Source organism: Phyllobates terribilis, unplaced genomic scaffold, assembly GCF_046119375.1.
Source record: "Phyllobates terribilis strain yellow unplaced genomic scaffold, ASM4611937v1 Scaffold_2__4_contigs__length_985480577, whole genome shotgun sequence".
Classification (NCBI taxonomy): domain Eukaryota; kingdom Metazoa; phylum Chordata; class Amphibia; order Anura; family Dendrobatidae; genus Phyllobates; species Phyllobates terribilis.
This window is the reverse complement of record NW_027362762.1, coordinates 324,908,253-324,929,207: the sequence shown is the minus strand read 5'-3', so window position 1 is coordinate 324,929,207 and position 20,955 is coordinate 324,908,253. Positions and strand designations below refer to the sequence as shown.

At 49.3% G+C, this 20,955-nt stretch overlaps 1 protein-coding gene across 2 annotated transcripts in view; it reads right to left on the bottom strand.

Annotated features, from left to right (window-relative positions):
• The window catches only part of LOC141251856 (cytokine receptor-like factor 2), a 165,961-nt gene that overhangs the window by 15,702 nt on the left and 129,304 nt on the right, over positions 1 to 20,955 (bottom strand). For both annotated transcript variants that reach the window (XM_073670425.1, XM_073670426.1), the window contains exon 5: positions 13,755 to 13,839. In XM_073670425.1, the coding sequence (XP_073526526.1) occupies positions 13,755 to 13,839 (85 nt within the window). The remainder of the gene's footprint in view (positions 1 to 13,754; positions 13,840 to 20,955) is intronic.

The following is a 20,955-nucleotide window of genomic DNA, read 5'->3' as shown; positions in this document are numbered from 1 at the left end:
TATATTCTTTCATCATACCACTGGAAAAAATTGGAATAAAACGCGATCAAAAAGACAAATGTAAATAAAAATGTTATAGCTGAAAACATCATCTTGTCCCGCAAAAAACAAGCTGCCATACAGCTCCATCAGCAGAAAAATTAGAAAGTTATATCTTTCAGAATACAACGATGCAAAAGTAATTCTTTTTTGTATAAAATTTTTATTGTGTAAAAGCATCAAAACATAAAAAAAATGACAAATGAGGTATCGCTATAAAATGAGGTATCGCATAAAAAAATGCTGCTGTTCTGGCACTTCAAGGGCTCTTCCAGTGGCTTATTATACCCGCAAACCATAACAGTAAAATCTGCTCTATAATATGGCCCAACTTCCCTTCTGAGCTTTGTACTGTGCCTGAAAAGTATTTCCAATTACATACAGTATAGGGTATTGGCGCAATCAGGAGAAATTGAACAACAAACTGAGATATCCGTTTTTTCCTACTAGCCTTGAGAAAAATTAAAAATTTGGGGTTAAAACAACATTTTAGTGGTAAAAATGTAATTATTCTTTCTTCACCACCCAATTGTATACATTTCTGTGAGGCACATGTGGTGTCAATATGCTCACTGCATATCTATATGAATTCATTGAGAGGTGTAGTTTGGAAAATGACATCACTTATGGGGGGGTTCTGCTGTTCTGGCACCTCAGGGGCTCTGCCAATGTGACATGGCACCCTCAAGCCATTCCAGCAGAATCTGAGCTTCTTCTCTTCTGAGCTTTGCACTTTGCATCAAAAGTAGTTTTTGACCACATGTGAGGTATTGGCGCACACAGGAGAAATTGCACAAAAAATTGTATGCTCCTGTATTTTCTCCTGTTATCCTTGTGAAAATAAAAAAATTGGGGCTAAAACAACATATTTGTGGGAAAAATGTGATTTTTTTTTATTTTCACAGTTCTACCTTATAAACTTCTGTGAAGCACCTGTAAGTTCAAGGTGCTCACCACACATCTAAATACATTCTTTGAGGTCTAGTTTCTAGAATGAGGTCAGTTGTGAGGGGTTTCCACTGTTTAGACACATTAGGGGCTCTACAAACGTGACATGGTGTTCGCTCTTGATTCCAGCCATTTTTGCACTCAAAAACCCAAGCGTTGCTCCTTCCCTTCCAAGCCCTGCCATGCACCCAAACAGTGGTTTTCCTCCACAAATGGGGTATCGGCGTACTCAGAAGAAATTCCACAACAACCTTTTGGGTCCAATTTCTCCTGTTACCCTTGTGAACAGGCTTTATGTTATAAAGTTCTGTGAAGCACCTGGGGGTTCAAGGTGCTCACCACACATCTAGATATATTCCTAGAGGGGTCTAGTTTACAAAATGGGGTCACTTGTGAGGGATTTCTATTGTTTAGGCACATTGGGGGGCTCTCCAAACAAGACATGGCATCAGCTCTTGATTACAGCTATTTTTGCATTCAAAAAGTCAAATGATGCTCCTTCCCTTCTGAGCCCTGATGTGTTCCCAAACAGTAGTTTTCCCCCACATATGGGGTATCAGCATACTCAGGAGAAATTGCACAACAAATTTGGAGGTCATTTTCTCCTGTTATCCTTGTGATAATAAAAAATTTGGGGTTAAATTAATTTTTTTGTGAAAAAAAGTAAAATGTTCATTTTTTTCCTTCTACATTGCATTAATTCCTGTGAAGCACCTGAATGGCTAATAAACTTCTTGAATGTGGATTTGAGGGGTGCAGTTTTTAGAATGGTGTCACTTTTGGGTATTTTCTGTCACATAGGCCCCCCAAAGCCACTTCAAATGTGATGTGGTCCCTAAAAAAATGGTTTTGTAAATTTTGTTGAAAAATTAGAAATTTGCTGGTCAGCTTTTAACCTTTCTAACTTTCTTACAAAAAAAATATGGTTCAAAAGTTGTGCTGATGTAAAGTAGACATGTGGAAAATTTTATTTATTAACCATTTTGTTTTACATAAGGGAAGAGAAAATGTTCCATATAATATGCGTATCTTACCATGATATTTACCCTACAACCATCTCCAAGTATACTATTTGAAAAAAATATTTTAATTCCCCAGATCTCATTCATGTTAGCCAGTACCACACACTGACGTATTAAAGAGTTTGTACACACTAAAGATTTTATTGAAACACCATCTGGAATGCTTAAATATAGTTAAGTATATTCACCTTACTGACCCCCTGACCACAAGCCGACACGATTAGAACAGAAACTATGGAGACCTAGACAGTGTTGAAAGGGAAACTGCTCTGGCTCAGTAAGCATTCTAGACAAATTAGGTGTGGACAACCCCTTATTGAATGAATAAGTCTACACCCTATTATGGTGCCGTAATATACTTTCTCAGTAAACAGTACCTCACAAAAGATCTATCTATTACCACACAGAGAGCCTATGGGTTAGTAATTTGACTTTGTATGCCGGGCTGGTACAAGGTATTTGGTGCCATAGGCAAAAGAAGCCGGCGGCTCATCCCCACCCCGATCAACCCTCAGTCCCCAGGCAAAATAATGGGTCAGAGACTAAGGTATTGTAAGGTTCTTGCGATGTATTCATGTAATGATGGTTGTTCCGATGCTGTATTCCTGTACTGCTGATGGCTCCCGTGAAGTATTCATGTAGTGATGATGGTTCTGGTGCTGAATTCATCATCAGACCCCCCATCAGTACATGAATACATCACCAGAACCACCATCAGTACATAAATACATCACCAGAACCTCCATCAGTACATGAATATATCACCAGAACCACTGTCAATAAATAAATACAACACCAGTGCTATCATCAGCACATGTATACAGCACCAGAACCACCATCAATACAAATATAAACATCACCATAACCATCATCAGTGCATGACTATATCATCAAGCTTAGTACAGCAAACAAATGCAATGTCAGATCAGCCTCATTTACAATTGTATTGCATGAACCTCCAACTCCCAGTACATCCTTAGCAATCGTAAGGAGATGCTGGGAGTTGTTGACCGTCATCATCAGACTGTGGACCATACAGGAACCACAGTACTAATGAGACATATTAAGTATCACAAATAAACATTTACATCCCGGTACCTTATAGATGACATGTTCTCTAATTGGAGTCATTCTCTTTTTTTTCATCTCCATCTTGTCCAGGCACCAAGATGACCTATCACAATGATAACTCTTCTCTCAAGATTTCTCTCTTCTCCGCTCTTCTGCAACACATGTTCACATGGTGCCCTTAAAAATAAGAGTGCTGCATAAAAATATCTGTTCATACTATGACCTAAATAAGCCTCCTATGGCATATGACCTCCACACTGTCTGCCATTATGAGCTACATCCGCCACACTGTTCTCATAACCACCCCACTATCTGCAACATCCACAACAGCCCCCAATATACACTATGATGTCCACCACAGCCCCCCATGCAGTATGATGTCCACCACAGCCCTCGACTATATAGTATAGTCACCACCACAGCTCCCATATACTGTACAGTATGATGGCCTCCACAGCACCCCTTGCAGCATCATGGCACCCAGTCACCAATACAGTATAATGTCCCAAACAGCACCCAACACAGTATGATATCCACCACAGTCCCCAATATACAGTACAATGTCCACCACATCCTCCTATACAATATGGTCACCAAAGCCACCTATACAATATAATGTCACCACAGCCCCAGTATGTCCGCTAAAGTCCCCTATATATTATGGTCATCACAGCCCCTTTACAATATGATGTCTCCACAGCCCCCAGTATAATGTCCCACACAGACCCCTATTCAGTATGATGCCCACACAGGCCCCCATATAATGTGATGTCCTCCACAGGTCTCCCTATAATGTGATTTCCTCCATAGGCCCCTCTTGTGATGGCCTCCACAGGCCCCTTGTCTTGTGATGTGATGGCCCCCACAAGCCCCGCTTTTGATGGCCCCCACATGTCTCTCTTTTGATGACCCCCCACAGGTAACCCTAGTGATGGCCCACACAGGCCTCTCTTTTGATTGACCCCACAGACCCTTCTAGTGATGGCCCCCACAGACCCCTCTAGTGATGGCCCAAACATCCTCTGCCCCCATAGGTCTCTATTTTGATGACCCACCGGCCTCCCTTGTAGTGGCCCTCTTTTTATGGCCCGCACAGGTCCCTCTATTGATGGACCCCACAGGCACCTCTAGTGATGACCCACAGAAGCCCCTCTATTGATGGCCCTCACAGGCCCAACTAGTGATGACCCGCACAGGCCCCTCTTTTGATGGCCCCCCCAATCAGTTGCAAAATAATATAAGTAAAATAAAAAAAGCTTATACTCACCTAATCTGGGCTCCCTATCTAGCGCAGCCTCCGTCTCCTCCTCTGTCTGTTACTGCAGTGAGTGGTGGATGGCGCGATGCAGTGACAACATTACACCATCCGACGTCCACTGCGTGAACCGTCTCCAACAAGACACAGCCCAGAAATGGCCTGCATTCTGATGGAATTCCCAGCGGAACAGGGAGCTGATTACTCGTGTCACGGGTGGCGCTCATATCAAGTGTATTCCCGTCTGTTAGACACAAATACATCTGAGTTTGGGGAGGGATCGATGGCCGGGGCACAAGTTGTGAACATGGTAAGTGGTGTCAGTGACTCACTGACACTGCTCACCTGTATGCTTGCGCCACGACCGTCAGTGTGCTGAATGTCTGTGGCCGGAGGAAGGTGCCAGCTGCCACAGGTTTTTTCTCAAAGTGAAAATACAAAATTTGAGCTTCTTTTAAGTTGGTATACATGCAGCACATAAATGCATGTTTCACAATGGCCATGAATCAGAAAAACCAAAAGAAGCAAAATGAACATAAACCCTGCTGTAAATAAATAAAAAGCAAGTGCATTTAAATAAAATAGGGTTCTTAGTAACACTGTTTTTGATCAAAAATAATATATAAGCTATCAACAAGGTGAACCTGCTCGGGATAGTTCTACACTGTCTAATATTAAAATCCTTACTATGTGTCAAAGTTGACCTCAATGTGTGAATAAGGGCAGACAAAGGACTGGGTTCCAAACTGTGAACACCAGCCTAGGGAAGCTTTAAATGTATTATCCAGCTCTAGGAAGGGAGGCCACACCCAGGTTTGCAGAGAATGCAAAAAATACAAAGAAAAAACACAAAATTTGAGCTTGGTTTAAGTTGGTATACATGCAGCACATAAATGCAAACATCTCAATGGCCATGAATCAGAAAAACATACAAGAAGCAAAATGAACATAAACCCTGTTGATCAAAAACAGTGTTACTAAGAGCCATATTTTATTTAAATGCACTTTTGCTTTTTATTTATTTACAGTAGGGTTTATGTTCATTTTGCTTCTTGTAGGTTTTTTTTCTCAAAGTGCCCTAAGTTGGTGCCTACCCCTCGTCATGGCACTGCATCCAAGTCAGGTTAAGTATTCATTTCACATGAAGAATTAGGAGAGAACAAAAAGAAAATATAGAAACTAACCCAATAAAGAGGGATGCACAAACTTTCTTTGTTCGAGTATTAAATTGTCATTGCCATTTAGTACATTTATGGCATATCTAAAGTACCTATATGCCATAAATGTGTGATAAGTGCTGGTTCCACTTCCAGGATTTTCACCTATTGTGAGATTGGTACTCTCTTTTTACACTATTGACACCCCATGAGAAACAATGAGAAACAATGAAAGCCAGTGGATCTCTCCATTGTGGTTTAAAACAGGAACATTTCTGACAAAAAAAAAGGCTTCTCGGAGATAGCTGCACAATGCATTGTTAGTACTTTCCTGTCCCTGGACCTACAATATGGTCCACTCCTCTATTCTCTGACAACGAAAATATATATGAGCAGCCACCAGACATAGAGAGCTGAAGTGTATTGCTGCGCAGAGACCTGCCAGGTCCGTATGGTGCAATACACACTGCTGGCCAATCAGAGGCCAGTAGCTGATATCGGTGTACACGTGACTGGGGGTGCATGGCAATGATGTCATGCGCTCCTGTCGATGGCACGCTGAAGTCAGCTGCCGGCTTCAGAAGAGGATGCTGCGCGGCGGGGGAGAGGAGAGAAGGTGAGTAAAATTGTTTATTTTTTTATGCATTAAAGAACATCAGTGAATGTGGGCATTTATCCAGATGGGGGAAATATATATCAGGATAAGGGACATATACACCAGGATGAGTGATATATATACCAGGAATGGGCAACATACAGGTGCATCTCATTAAATTAGAATATCATCAAAAAGTGAATTTATTTCAGTTCTTCAATACCAAAATTGAAAGTCATATATTATATAGAGCCACTACAAACAGAGTGATATATTTCAAGTGTTTATTTCTATTAATGTTGATGATTATGGCTTACAGACAATGAAAACACAAAAGTCATCATTAAATTAGAATACTTTATAACAACAGCTTGACAAATGTTTTACTGATGTTTTAGTAATTTAGTGAGATGCACCTGTATATACCAGGATGGGGGATATATACCAGAATAAGGGACATATATACCAGGATGGGGGATACATATACCAGGATGGAGTCCAGGATGGGGGACATATATACCAGGATGGGGCCCGGGATAATGGACATATATACCAGAATGGGAGATATATATACCAGATATAGAATCGGCGTCCCTGCCCTGTGCTAGGCAGGGACACCATTCCTCTCACCTCCGCGCTCCTCGCGTGGGTCCCTCCAGCGCTCCTGTCTCTGTCGGCGCAGCGGCATCCCTGCCCCATGTCAGACAGGGACACCGTCTTTCCCGCCCCCTCGCTCCTGGCGCGGCTTCTCCCTGCACTCCGTTCCCTGCTGTGGCCGGCCCGCGTTCCTCCTCCAGCAGAGTGCTTAGGGCACGCGCGCGCGCGCACTCCCCCCCTCTTAAAGGGACAGCGCGCGTCTTCCTAACGAGTCCCCGGCCAATGGCCAGAGGACTTCCCACATTTAAGGCACCTCCTCCAAAATGGAGGTGCCCGAGCAAAGTTGTTTGCACTGTGTCTTACCTGTGCTTCAGCCCTCAGGTTCCGCTGCTAGCCTGACTTCTCGTCCTGCCTGCCAGCCTGTTATCCGTCCGTTACCTGCCGAGCCTGCCAGCCTGCTCACCTGGAGCGCTCACCTGTTACCTGCCTCTTGCCTGTCTCGTCTGTCAGACTGCTCACCTGGGAGTGCCCACCAGTTACCTGCCTGTTACCTGTCTCGTCTGTCAGACCGCTCACCTGGGAGCATCCACCAGTTACCTGCCTGTTACCTGTCTCGTCTGTCTGCCTGCTCACCTGGGAGCATCCACCAGTTACCTGCCTGTTACCTGCTGTGTCCGTCAGCCCGCTCACCTGGGAGCACCTGCTTGCTTTCTGCCAGCCTGCCTGGAGACCCTGCCGTCACTTGCTGTGACCACCTTCCTGGTAAACCTAAAGACTGCTACTTGCACTGCTTTCTCGAACTGTGACCTCCTGTCAGCTACCAGAGACTTCCACCTGCTTGCCGTGTCCATCCACCATACCGGTCAGTCCCAGCCCTCTGACCCGTGGGAGCCACCTGCTCTCTTACAAGGTCGTCCCCAGAGTAGCACCTGGTCCCTCTGCCCGGATCCTCCCTGGTCACGGTGTCGTTATCTGCCGGACGACCTAGGTCGGTTCGGGTGGATACTTAGTCACGCCCCTCTGGGTCCCTCCTTGCACCTCGGCACAGAGGTTCCACCACCCGGACCCGTAACAGTTTGCTCGGGCCATGGAACCCGGTGGCACCCAAGCTCCCTTGCTCTCTGAACTATACCATGAAGTCTCCCGTCAGAGATCCCAGCAGGAGTCCATCCTGAACCACCTGCGAAATGTCAACTCCCGCCTGGACACACTGACTGCTCCACCAGCAACCACCGCTAGTGTCACAACTCGCACCCCGGCAGCGCCGCTGCCCACCAATGCCATGGCATCCTGTCCCGGACCCCGGCTTTCTGCACCTCCTCGTTTCGGAGGTGACCCCGCTCAAGCTCGGGGCTTCATAAACCAGTGCACCCTGCACTTTGAACTTTTGGCTCACCAGTTTATCTCCGACCTGGCCAAAGTGGCATTCATTATGTCCCATCTCACTGGGGAGGCACTGGCTTGGCTAAATCCCCTATGGGAGAGAGGAGACCCCCTGGTGTCCAACCTGCCAGCCTTTCTCACGGCTTTCCGGAAAGTCTTCGACGAACCAGGGCGAAAGACCTCATCTGCCTCCTCTCTGCTACGCCTCCGCCAGGGGAGTCTCACCGTGGGCCAATATGCCATACGGTTCCGTACCCTTGCTTCCGAGCTTGCCTGGGATAACGAGGCCCTAGTGTCCATCTTCTGGGAAGGCCTATCCGGCCGGATTAAAGATGAACTCGCCGGTCGGGACATTCCTACCTCCCTGGTTGACTTAGTAACACTTACCACCCGGATTGACATCCGGTTACAGGAGCGTACCAAAGAGGTCACCCGTGAGAGGAGGTTTCCCCGTCTTGCTCCCACTTTCCAGAAACCCGTCTTTTCCTCTGTAACTCCCCGGGCGCACTCGCCAGAGCCCATGCAGCTCGATCAGACCAAGATGGTCAAAACCCGTCACGCCGTGCCGAGGGGAGCTGTTTCTACTGTGGCAGTAAGGAGCACCGGATCCATTCCTGCCCGGAGAGGCCGGGAAATGCCAGTGTCTAGGATCGCTCGGAGAGGTCGTCCTAGACAAAAGTAAACCCCCTCCATCTCTAATGCTGTCGGTCTCTATCATCTGCGGGGAGAACCGCTACTTTGAACAAGCTCAACTCGATTCTGGAGCTGCCGGAAACCCCATTTCCCAGTCCCTGGTAGAGAAATACCGCATTCCCACTAAACCTTTGGCTGAACCCTTATCTGTCGTCTCCGTGGATGGAGGGCTCTTACCACTAACCATCCAACTCATCACCGAACCCATGACTCTGCAGGTGGGAATGCTGCACTCTAAGAGGATCTTCTTCCATGTTCTACCTGGACTCTCTCACACCCTTTTGTTAGGCCTTCCTTGGCTCCAGAGACATGCACCCGTGCTGAATTGGCAGACCGGAGAGGTCCTTCGCTGGGGGCAGGACTGTCATAAGACTTGTTTAGCTCCTGTTCGTCTTGCTCGTCCTTCTCCTACTCCAGCCAATCTACCCGGCCTACCGGCTCCTTATTGGTCTTATGCTGATGTTTTCAACAAGAAAGAAGCAGAGACATTACCTCCCCATAGACCATACGATTGCCCAATCGACCTGGTACCCGGCGCTCCTCCACCCCATGGGCGTATTTACCCGTTGTCCGCTGCCGAGACCCGGGCCATGTCTGAATATATCGAGGAAAATCTGGCCCAGGGATTTATCCGGAAACCTACCTCCCCGGCGGGAGCAGTCTTCTTCTTCGTTAAAAAGAAGGATGGCTCACTCCGTCCCTGTATAGACTATAGAGGTCTTAACCAGATGATGGTGAAGAATAAATACCCCCTTCCTCTCATTCCTGAATTATTTGACCGTCTGAGGGGTGCCAGAATCTTCACCAAGCTGGATCTCCGTGGGGCGTATAACTTGGTCCGTATCCGCCAGGGGGATGAATGGAAGATGGCATTCAACACCCGGGATGGCCACTATGAATATCTCGTAATGCCCTTTGGCCTCTGTAATGCTCCCGCCGTCTTTCAAGAGTTGGTCAATGACATCTTCCGTGACCTTCTCTACTCCTGCGCGGTGGTGTACCTGGACGACATCTTGATCTTCTCTCCGGATCTTCCCACACACCGGAGGGACGTTCGTCAGGTCCTGCTCAGGCTCAGGCAGAACCACCTCTACGCAAAATTTGAGAAGTGCCTCTTTGAGTAGTCCTCGCTTCCATTTCTGGGCTACGTCATCTCCCAGACCGACCTACGAATGGATCCTGAGAAACTTTCTGCCATCCTGAAGTGGCCCCGACCGGAGGGGTTGAAGGCTATTCCTGGGCTTCACCAATTACTACCGCCTCTTCATTCCGCACTTCTCTTCCCGGACTGCCCCTATCTCCGCGCTCACCCGTAAGGGCGCTAGTCCCAAAGAATGGCCGCCCGAGGCTGAAGAGGCCTTCCTTTCTTTGAAACAAGCTTTCTCCTCTGCTTCTCTGCTGCACCGTCTGGACTGCAACAAACAATTCTTCTTAGAAGTAGATGCTTCCTCCTCCAGAGCTGGAGCGGTGCTCACCCAAAAGTCGCCATCCGGGAGAATAGTAACCTGCGGCTTCTTCTCCAAACTCTTCTCCTCGTCTGAGAACAATTATTCTATAGGAGACCGAGAATTGTTAGCCGTTAAATTGGCACTGGAGGAGTGGCGTTACCTGCTCGAGGGGGCTCTTCACCCGGTAATAATTTATACGGACCACAAAAACTTGGCTTACCTCCAGAGTGCCCAAAGACTTAACCCGCGCCAGGCCCGATGGTCCTTGTTCTTCGCCCGCTTTGATTTCATTCTTCATTTCCGCCCAGCAGACAAAAATATCAAAGCCGATGCCTTGTCCCGATTCTTTCTGTTCTCCGATCTAGAGGAGGAGCCTAAGCACATCATCGACCCCGCCAAGGTAATGCAAGTGGCTCCCTTGGATCTGAATCGTCTTCCACCTGGTAAGACGTTCGTGACAGTACCTGATCGAGAGAAGGTTCTGCACTGGGGACATTCATCTAAGCTAGCCGGCCATGCTGGCCAAAAGAAGACCCTCCAGCTTATTGCCCGGCATTACTGGTGGCCTTCCCTGCGCAAGGAAGTAATAGACTTTGTCTCGGCCTGTGCGTCCTGCGCCCGCAACAAGTTTCCTAGACATCTGCCAGCCGGCCGCCTTCTTTCTCTTCCCGTACCTGCTGCCCCGTGGCAACACATCGCCATGGACTTTATAACGGATCTCCCTGTCTCTGCTGGTTGTACGGTCATTTGGGTGGTCGCTGATCGCTTCTCTAAAACGGCTCACTTCATTCCCCTGCCGGGTCTTCCGTCTGCATCTGAGTTGGCTAAGGACTTTATTCATCATATTTTCCGTCTCCATGGTCTTCCTCTCCATATCGTGTCCGATCGAGGGGTTCAGTTCACCTCTCGCTTCTGGAGAGCCACGTGTAAACTGCTGGGGGTCACCTTGGACTTCTCTTCTGCTTATCACCCACAGTCCAATGGTCAAGTAGAGCGGATCAACCAAATCTTAACCAGTTACCTCCGGCACTTTGTTAATGCCAATCATTCCGATTGGGTGGATCTTTTACCGTGGGCCGAATTGTTCTACAATAATCACGAGAGCGAATCCTCTTCCAAATCCCCGTTTTTTACAGTCTACGGCCAACATCCCCGGATCCCATTTCCCGTCTCCGCCTCGGTGGACAACCCGGCCGCGGAATCTCTTGTTAGCGAATTCTCCACCATTTGGGAGAGTACCAGATCCGCACTTCTTCTGTCCTTCGAGCGGATGAAGAGACAGGCTGACAAGAGACGTCTGGATCCGCCTCAATTCCGTCCTGGAGATAAGGTCTGACTCTCGTTCAAATTTGTCCGGCTCAAGATTCCTTCCTACAAGTTAGGGCCCCGGTTCATCGGCCCACTGGAAGTTATCAAGCAAATCAACCCGGTGGCCTACAAATTGAAACTCCCGGCCAACTTGCGGATCCCCAACTCCTTCCATGTATCTCTCCTCAAACCCGTGGTACTTAACTCTTTTTCCAAGTCTTCAGGTATACCTCCTGCCTCGGTTTCCGCTGAAGACGAGTTTGAGGTAGAGAGCATTCTGGCCACCAAGAGGGTAAGAGGAAAGACCTTTTTTCTAGTGGATTGGAAGGGGTTTGGTCCTGAGGAGAGAACGTGGGAGCCTCGGGAGAACATCCATGCCCCGCTCATCCTTGATAAATTTCTTTCTGGCCTAAAGAGGAGGGGGCGTAAGGGGGGGGTACTGTAGCATCGGCATCCCTGCCCTCTGCTAGGCAGGGACGCCATCCCTCTCACCTCCACGCTCCTCACGTGGGTCCCTCCAGCGCTCCTGTCTCTGTCGGCGCAGCGGCATCCCTGCCCCATGTCAGACAGGGACACCGTCTCTCCCGCCCCCCGGCTCCTGGCGCGGCTTCTCCCTGTGCTCCGTTCCCTGCTGTGGCCGGCGCGCGTTCCTCCTACAGCAGAGTGCTTAGGGCGCGCGCGCGCACTCGCCCCCCTCTTAAAGCGACAGCGCGCGTCTTCCTAAAGAGTCCCCGGCCAATGGCCAGAGGACTTCCCACATTTAAGGCACCTCCTCCAAAATGGAGGTGCCCGAGCAAAGTTGTTTGCAATGTGTCTTACCTGTGCTTCAGCCCTCAGGTTCCGCTGCTAGCCTGACTTCTCGTCCTGCCTGCCAGCCAGTTATCCGTCCGTTACCTGCCGAGCCTGCCAGCCTGCTCACCTGGAGCGCTCACCTGTTACCTGCCTGTTACCTGCCTTGGCTATCTGCCTGCTCACCTGGGAGCATCCGCCTGTCTCGTCTGTCAGACCGCTCACCTGGGAGCGTCCACCAGTTACCTGCCTGTTACCTGTCTCGTCTGTCAGACCGCTCACCTGGGAGCGTCCACCAGTTACCTGCCTGTTACCTGTCTCGTCTGTCTGACTGCTCACCTGGGAGCATCCACCAGTTACCTGCCTGTTACCTGCTGTGTCCGTCAGCCCGCTCACCTGGGAGCACCTGCTTGCTTTCTGCCAGCCTGCCTGGAGACCCTGCCGTCACTTGCTGTGACCACATTCCTGGTAAACCTAAAGACTGCTACTTGCCCTGCTTTCTCGAACTGTGACCTCCTGTCAGCTTCCAGAAACTTCCGCCTGCTTGCCGTGTCCACCCACCATACCGGTCAGTCCCAGCCCTCTGACCCGTGGGAGCCACCTGCTCTCTTACAAGGTCGTCCCCAGAGTAGCACCTGGTCCCTCTGCCCGGATCCTCCCTGGTCACGGTGTCGTTAGCTACCGTATGACCTGGGTCGGTTCGGGTGGATACTTAGTCACGCCCCTCTGGGTCCCTCCTTGCACCTCGGCACAGAGGTTCCACCACCCGGACCCGTAACACCAGGATGGGGCCCAGGATAAGTGGCATATATACCAGGAAGGTGGATATATATACCAGGATGGGGCCCAGCATGGAGAATATATATACCAGGATGGGTCCAGGATGGGGAACATATATGCCAGGATGGGCCTAGGATGGGGGGCAGATATCCCAGGAAGGAGCCCATGATGGAGGACATTACTACATATAGGGGGAGAGGGTGAAACTTGTATGTCCTTATAGGATTTGGAATACTACAAGGGCCCATACATCTGACGAACATGTGGGGGGGAGGGGCAAGGTCAAAATTTTGCACCGGGGCCCATCGGACTCTAGTTACGCCACTGGCTGTATGTGCCCCCATACAGCAGGTTATGTATCTAGTTATGTAGTGAGGAGAAGTTAAGAATAAGTAGAAAGAGGGAGAGAGGTCCAGTATTACAGAAATAGGTTCATGAGTCTCCATCTATAAAGGTTAGGAGAAGAGCTATAAGAGAGTTGTACATTGGTAGGGCTAAAATTAAAGAGAAGGGTAAACAAAAAAAACATTTTGTCTAGGTGATTGCACAGTGATTTTGCCTGGCTGCAATCTCTGAGGTGATAATCTTCTTTAATAGTGAATTGCCTGGGATAAACCAAATATTTGACTTATTTTAGTTAGTGCTCATAATTATAATGTAGATAGTTACCTGAAAGTATCCATTGTGATCGTCAAATAAGTTATGAAATGAATTCTTTGGATCAGGTACTCTTGGAAATATGTATCTCTTTATTCTGTGGAAAGAACACCCACAGACATAGTCAAATCATTATGAAAAAGACTTCAGCTTTTATCTGTCCCAGACATGGGTGCAATCTTTAATGAAACTGTGACTTCCTGTCTGTGTGGTGTAGTTAAGTGTTATCTCTGTTATTACAGAGAATACTATACAGAACTATTTAAGGATGATACTAAAGACTGGTAGGAGCTACATTTACTGTACTAATCAGTCATAGCATTATGACCACCTGCGAATGCCATGCACTGTATGTTGTGACACCTTCCTGTCATATTGAGCCTTACCTGTTTCATCAATTTTTTCTACGTTAGCTCTTCTGTGGAAGCAGAGCTTTGGGCTAGCCTTTGCTCCTAATGCACATTAATATGTCTTGGGCACCGATGATCCCGTCAATGCCTGTCTTTTCTTGTACCACTTTGGTAGACAGTAACCACTGCATACTGGGAATATCCAACAAGATGTGCAATTTTAAAGATCTTCTGACGCTGTTGCCTATCCATCACATATGGCCCTTGTGAGAGTCACGGGAATTCTTATATTTGTCCATTTTTTCCTGTTGCCACATTAGGCAGGAACTGACTGTTTTAAACTGTAAAGTACTCTTGGCATTGACTTTGGCTCCTTTCCTGTCTAAGCTGATTAGTACCTTGCAGTTCATTTGCTTTTGTAGAGTTGTTGTGTATTGTTATGGTATGTATTCACAGTTTCTGCCTGTCACCACTGCAATGGTAAAGGAGTTGGTAAGGCAGTTGTACAACACCATTGCTCCCATGACAGCAGGAACTGGATCATCACCATTTTCATGGCAGCGTGTAAGCATAATAGTGCATATATGGGCAGCACAGGGCTCAGTGGTTAAAAGTGTAGCCTTTCAGCGCTGGGGTTCTGGGTTCAAATCCCATCAAGGACAACATCTGCAAGGAGTTTTTATGCTCTCCCTGTGTTTATGTGGGTCTCCTCCCACACTCCAAAGACATACCGATAGGGAATTTAGATTGTGAGCCTAATGGGGATAGTGATGATCAGGACTGCCACTAGGAATTTTAGGGCCCCATACTGGCAAAATTTTCGAGCCCCTTTGAGACTCCACTCAGACTCCACTCCAGCTCCAGTTCCACCTCTCAAACCTTCCACAGGCCCACCCCCTCACTTTTGGAAAAACTACACTTTTGCACCACATCCTTCCCAATCACACAATAACAGTTCCCATCAAACACTATATCCATATATAGCCAGCAGCTTTTGTTTTCGCCAAAAAAAATTTAAGCCACCATCACAATAAGACCAAGCAATGTGAACTGAGGTCTAAGATGGTACACATGCAAGAAATAGGAGCATGTTCACACTAGCAAAAAGAAGCAAAACCTACAAAAAACAAAAAATATCTCATACCCTACCATCATTATATATAAATGTAAAGCAAAGTTGCATATGAAATATAGGGTACTTAGTGAACTATTTTTGATCAAAAAAAGTATACAAGCCGTCCCACCAGCGACAAGGTGACCCTAAATTGGGACGGTCCTACACTGTCTATATTAAAAACCTTACTGTATATCAAAGTTGACGTAATGCATATAAAGGGTAGACAAATAGGACCGGGTCCCATTATCAGACCACCTAAGCCCGTGGTAAGCTACATATATACTAACCAGCTCAACAAGGGGGATGCCACACCCTTAATTTGCACAGAATGCAAACAAGACACAAGGGTCACCTTGTCGCTGGTGCGATGGCTTGTATACTTTTTTTGATCAAAAATAGTTCACTAAGTACCCTATATTTCATATGCAACTTTGCTTTACATTTATATATAATGATGGTAGGGTATGAGATATTTTTTGTTTTTTGTAGATTTTACCATCACAATAAGGTAGACTCTGCCGGACGCAGCCTCCCCTCAGCACCAGCCTCACCCTGCTGGATGCAGCCTCCCTTCAGCACCAGCCTCAACCTGCCAGAGACAGCTTCCCCTCAGCACCAGCTTCACCCTGCCGGAAGCAGCCTCCCCTCAGCACCAGCCTCACCCTGCCGGAAGCAGCCTCCCCTCAGCACCAGCCTCACCCTGCCAGAAGCAGCCTCCCCTCAGCACCAGCCTCACCCTGCCAGACGCAGCCTCCCCTCAGCACCAGCCTCACCCTGCTAGATGCAGTCTCCCCTCAGCACCAGCCTCACCCTGCTGGACGCAGCCTCCCCTCAGCACCAGCCTCACCCTGCCAGATTCAGCCTCCCCTCAGCACCAGCCTCACCCTGCCAGACGCAGCCTCCCCTCAGCACCAGCCTCACCCTGCTAGATGCAGTCTCCCCTCAGCACCAGCCTCACCCTGCCAGACGCAGCCTCCCCTCAGCATCAGCCTCACCCTGCCAGACGCAGCCTCTCTCAGCACCAGCCTCACCCTGCCAGACGCAGTCTCCCCTCAGCACCAGCCTCTTTCTGCCAGATGCAGCCTCTCTTCAGCACAAGCCTCACCCTGCCAGATGCAGCCTCCCATTGCACCAGAATCACCCTACTGGACGCAGCCTCGCCTCAGCACCAGCCTCACCCTGCCTGACACAGACTTCCCTCACCCTGCCGGAAGCAGCCTCCCCTCAGCACCAGCCTCACCCTGCCGGAAGCAGCCTCCCCTCAGCACCAGTCTCACCCTGCTGGACGCAGCCTCCACTCAGCACCAGCCTCACCCTGCCAGACGCAGACTCCCCTCAGCACCAGGCCCCCCTCACCAACAGACTCCCCTCACCACCAGGGTCCCCTCAGCACTACCAGCCTCCCCTCACCACCAGCCCCCCCTAAGCACCAGACTTTCCTTTTTACCAGGCCCCCCTCAACACCAACCTCCCCTCAGTAACCTCCTCCTCACACACTGCCTGCCGCTGCGGCACGCTGCTCTGCTCAGGAATGAAGATAAGAGCGCAGTGTGTCAGATGACCAGAGTCAGGACCATGATGAATCCCGGCCACAGCTTAAAGGTACTGTGCACATTTCCGTCTGCCGGGTGCATTATGCATCTGGGTGCGGTGCCTGCGGCACTGAGCTGTTGCCCTTGAGGGCCGGTGAACAGAAGCAAAGAGACAGGTGCCCCAGGCTGCCAGCGTGTCTGGGCCCCCCCTTTTTGCTTCTTCTCACCAGGCCCCATACAGTACTAAGGGCAGTAATGGCCTGATAGCAGCCCTGGTGATGATAATGTCTGTAAAGCAGTGTGGAATTAATGGTGCTATGTGAGTGTATAAAGTAAATACCAGTGGCAATTACCTTGACACTATTATGTTGATATGTTACATGGCAATGTTGCATTGCTATTTTGTTATGTGCGATATGCCATTTACAAGTTTTTTATTTACAAAATTCTGCACCTTTAAGGTTGATAATAATGATTCCTGTGAACAGGCAGACATTGTATGCAATTGTGAGTCTCTGGTCTTATGTGCAGACGTAGTATTGTGGTGACATACAGACTTTATGGTGATTTTAGGTTATAACTTGAGCAGATTGGGTGGGCTAAGAAGGAGAGTGTGGCATAAACTAGAGAGTGCACAATACTGTCTGTAACATCCCTGGCGGCGTGCTTGCAGGGTGCACCACCTCCCACCATGCAAGACCGCAATCTTACCTGTCAGTCCATGCTGCACTCTTTGCTCCAGTACCTGCTCTGTCCATGTCTCTTGTCTGATTGCTTAGAGCATTGGCGTGGCTTTCTGCTTGTTTCTTATAGCTACTGTGTGCACAGTCCTAATGCATCCCCAGCCTATTACTGTGAGTTACTGGATATTTAAACCCCCTCCACCCACTTTCTCTCAGTTTGTCCTTTGCAACTGAATTGTCAGGTCCTGTCCTGTATCTAGTCTGTTCTGCCACCCTGGGGGCTGTATATCCAGGCCTGTTACCTGTCTGCTCTGCCACCCTGGGGGCTGTATACCCAGGCCTGTTACCTGTCTGTTCTGCCACCCTGGGGGCTGAGTTCCCAGGCTTGTTTCTGTATCTTGTTTCTGTTTCAGTTCCTGTCTGAACAGTGTCCTAGCCCGTTTCTTGTTTGTTTCCATGTTGGTACCTTCCCTTTTCCTGCAGTGTCTGAACCTGCACCTAACTCCAACTCGTTGTCTCTGTACTTCTGTTTGTGAGCTTTGTGTCCACTCGCTACTTCATTGTAAGTACCTTGTGTGTATCTGGTTCTGCTCGTTCTGTTTCCCTGCCTCCGTATTTACCTCCTGTGTTCTAGCTATCTTCCTGTATCTTCCAGTCTGTTCCATGTGAACAGAGCCCTGTCCTGTCTGCCTTCACGTTCTACTCTGCTTGCTCACCGCTCCGGCGGTTCCGCTCTGCTCCGCTTGTTTACCGCACCTGCGGTTCCGCTCTGCTCTGCTTGCTCACCACTCCGGTGGTTCCGCTCTGCTCCGCTTGCTTACCGCACCTGCGGTTCTGCTCTGCTCTGCTTGTTCACCGCTCTGGCGGTTCCGCTCTGCTTGTTCACCCCCCCGGCGGTTCCGCACTGCTCTGCTTGTTCACCGCACCTGCGGTTTTGCTCCGCTCTGCTTGTTCACCGCACCTGTGGTTTTGCTCCGCTCTGCTTGTTCACCGCACCTGCGGTTTTGCTCCGCTCTGCTTGTTCACCGCACCTGCGGTTTTGCTCCGCTCTGCTTGTTCACCGCACTTGCGGTTTTACTCCGCTCTGCTTGTTCACCGCACCTGCGGTTTTACTCCGCTCTGCTTGTTCACCTCACCTGCAGTTTTGCTCCGCTCTGCTTGTTTACCGCACCTGCGGTTTTGCTCCACTCCGCTGGCTCACCGCTCCGGCGGTTCCGCTCTGCTCCGCTTGCTTACCGCACCTGCGGTTACGCTCTGCTCCGCTTGCTTACCGCATCTGCGGTTCCGCTCTGCTCTGCTTGTTCACCGCTCCGGCGGTTCCGCTCTGCTTGTTTACCGCACCTGCGGTTCCGCTCTGCTCTGCTTGTTTACCACACCTGCGGTTCCGCTCTGCTCTGCTTGTTTACCGCTCTGGCGGTTTTGCTCCACTCTGCTTGTTCACCGCACCTGCGGTTTTGCTCCGCTCTGCTTGTTCACTGCACCTGCGGTTTTGCTCCGCTTCGCTTTGCTTGTTCACCGCATCTGTGGTTTTGCTCTGCTACTCCACCGCACCTGCGGCTCTGTTCCTGTATCCCAGTCTGTACTGGTCCCTATCCAGCCTGCGTTCATACCTGCCTGTCTGTATTCCAGCCGTGCCTGTCAGCACCCGCCTGTCTTCATACCAGCCGTGCCTGCTAGTACCCACCTGCCTTCATACCAGCCGTGCCTGCCAATGCCCATCTGTCTGCATACCAGCTAACCTGCCTGTTCCTGCATTCCCCAGTGTGGGTCAACAGCTGTGACCGGGGTCTGACCTGGAGTAGCACCTGGTCCCTCTGCTTGGTTCCTCCCTGGTTCACGGAGTCGACTTAGCCGCCGTGTGACCTTGGTCGGATCGGGTTGATACTCAGTTACGCCACTCCAGGCACTCCTCGGTTCATGGTACAGTGGGATCACTAATCACACTCACACCAGTCAGTCCGGGCGCGAGCGTAACACTGTCTGTGGGAGCAGTGTTCTTTACTCTGCCAACATTCTTGGATGAAAAGGCAGAATCCCTTTGTGTCCTGGCTGTGTGGTTGGGAACCACTTTCAGCACCTTCCTATGTTGCTGGCATGAATGCTTTATTATTATGGCTCATTAGTGTCTGTACAATTTAAATATAAATACATGTGTACAATTTACAGTGTTTGAGGTCCTTAGCTAGTTTATAAAAACGTACGGCATTAAAAAATGGCTAATCCAATTTTGTCTATTACATCTCTTGAAGCCTAGTGTCAGAGTATTTTTTGCACTTCTAATTTCTTCACATTTTACAAAATTTTTGTGTATACTAATCCATTCACCTCTATATATGTCACGGGCGTGTCAGAGGTGACAGACAGTTGTCCTGCAGTGATTTGCAGGAGATCTCCACGTTTGGCAATGCAGACAGCTGCCTAGATAGGAGGCTGTCTTTAGGACCCAGCGACTACCTCCCTCTGGCCTGGGTGTATATATACCTGATCTCTCCAGGTGAGCGTCACCAGTTATACTCATTTCTACTTGGAACTTGGCTGAAGCGGCATCACGTCCTCTCTGGAGTCTTGAGGCTGTGTGCCCTGTTGGAGTTTCTTCTAAGCTAAGTTGTTATTCCTCTGCGTTGTCTTCCCCCGTTTGTCTTTAGAATGCTAGCGGAGGCTGTGTTAGGCGCCGGGTGGTTGTTGGATCTGAAATGGGTTCAGAATCATCAGTGGATTCAGTGGTTTCCCATTCAGGTCCAGCCGGGGCTGATGCTGCACAGCATCGCCGTCGGTCCCAACGCCTAGCCAATGCACGAGATGTGCAAGTTGTATATCGGGTGTTTGTGCCTAGCGCTATGAAGTATAGGTTGTGGAGGGAGTCAGGACTCTGGCAGCCTAAGTTCAAGATGCATCACACTGAGCATGCCCGTGACATGGCGGACCGTGATTGGTGGTTCGGGAACCAGCTGATCCAGTGACCTGGCACCGCCTGATTGGTCACAGGCGACGTCACCAATGGTGCGACAGTGGGGCAGGGCTTAATCTTTAGAAGGCCCGCCCACAAACATGGCGGCGCGCTCAGATCATTTTAGCAAGTGTTGCTGGCGTGTGTACGAGTGTATTCCACGTGCTCCCTAGCTGCTCTCTCCGTGACCTGCCGATGCCAGAGTTCGCTCGGCTGATTAGCACAGGTCACTCAGGCAGGATTAGATTTGCTTAGGCAGGTAGCTACGTCTCGCAGCCTGGCTCTGCCAAAGGGGTCGCCTAACACCTCGAGCAACCTGCAGACCTCCTGTCCACGGCTATCGCCTGTCAGCCACGAGGAGTAGTACCCTTCAGTCCGGTGGCACGCCCGCTGGGGGCACGTGTACCCGTCGCGTTGTCACACACGCATCCTAGCGCCGCCAGAGTAGTCCCTGTGCAGTAACAGGGCTACAGATAGTTTTCCGGTCGCTCATCTCACGTGCTGCTAATGGAGATAGTGCAAACCGCTTTGCCCATTCCTGTGTGCAGTAACACGGAAGGGCTTATCGTTTAAGTTGGTTGCGT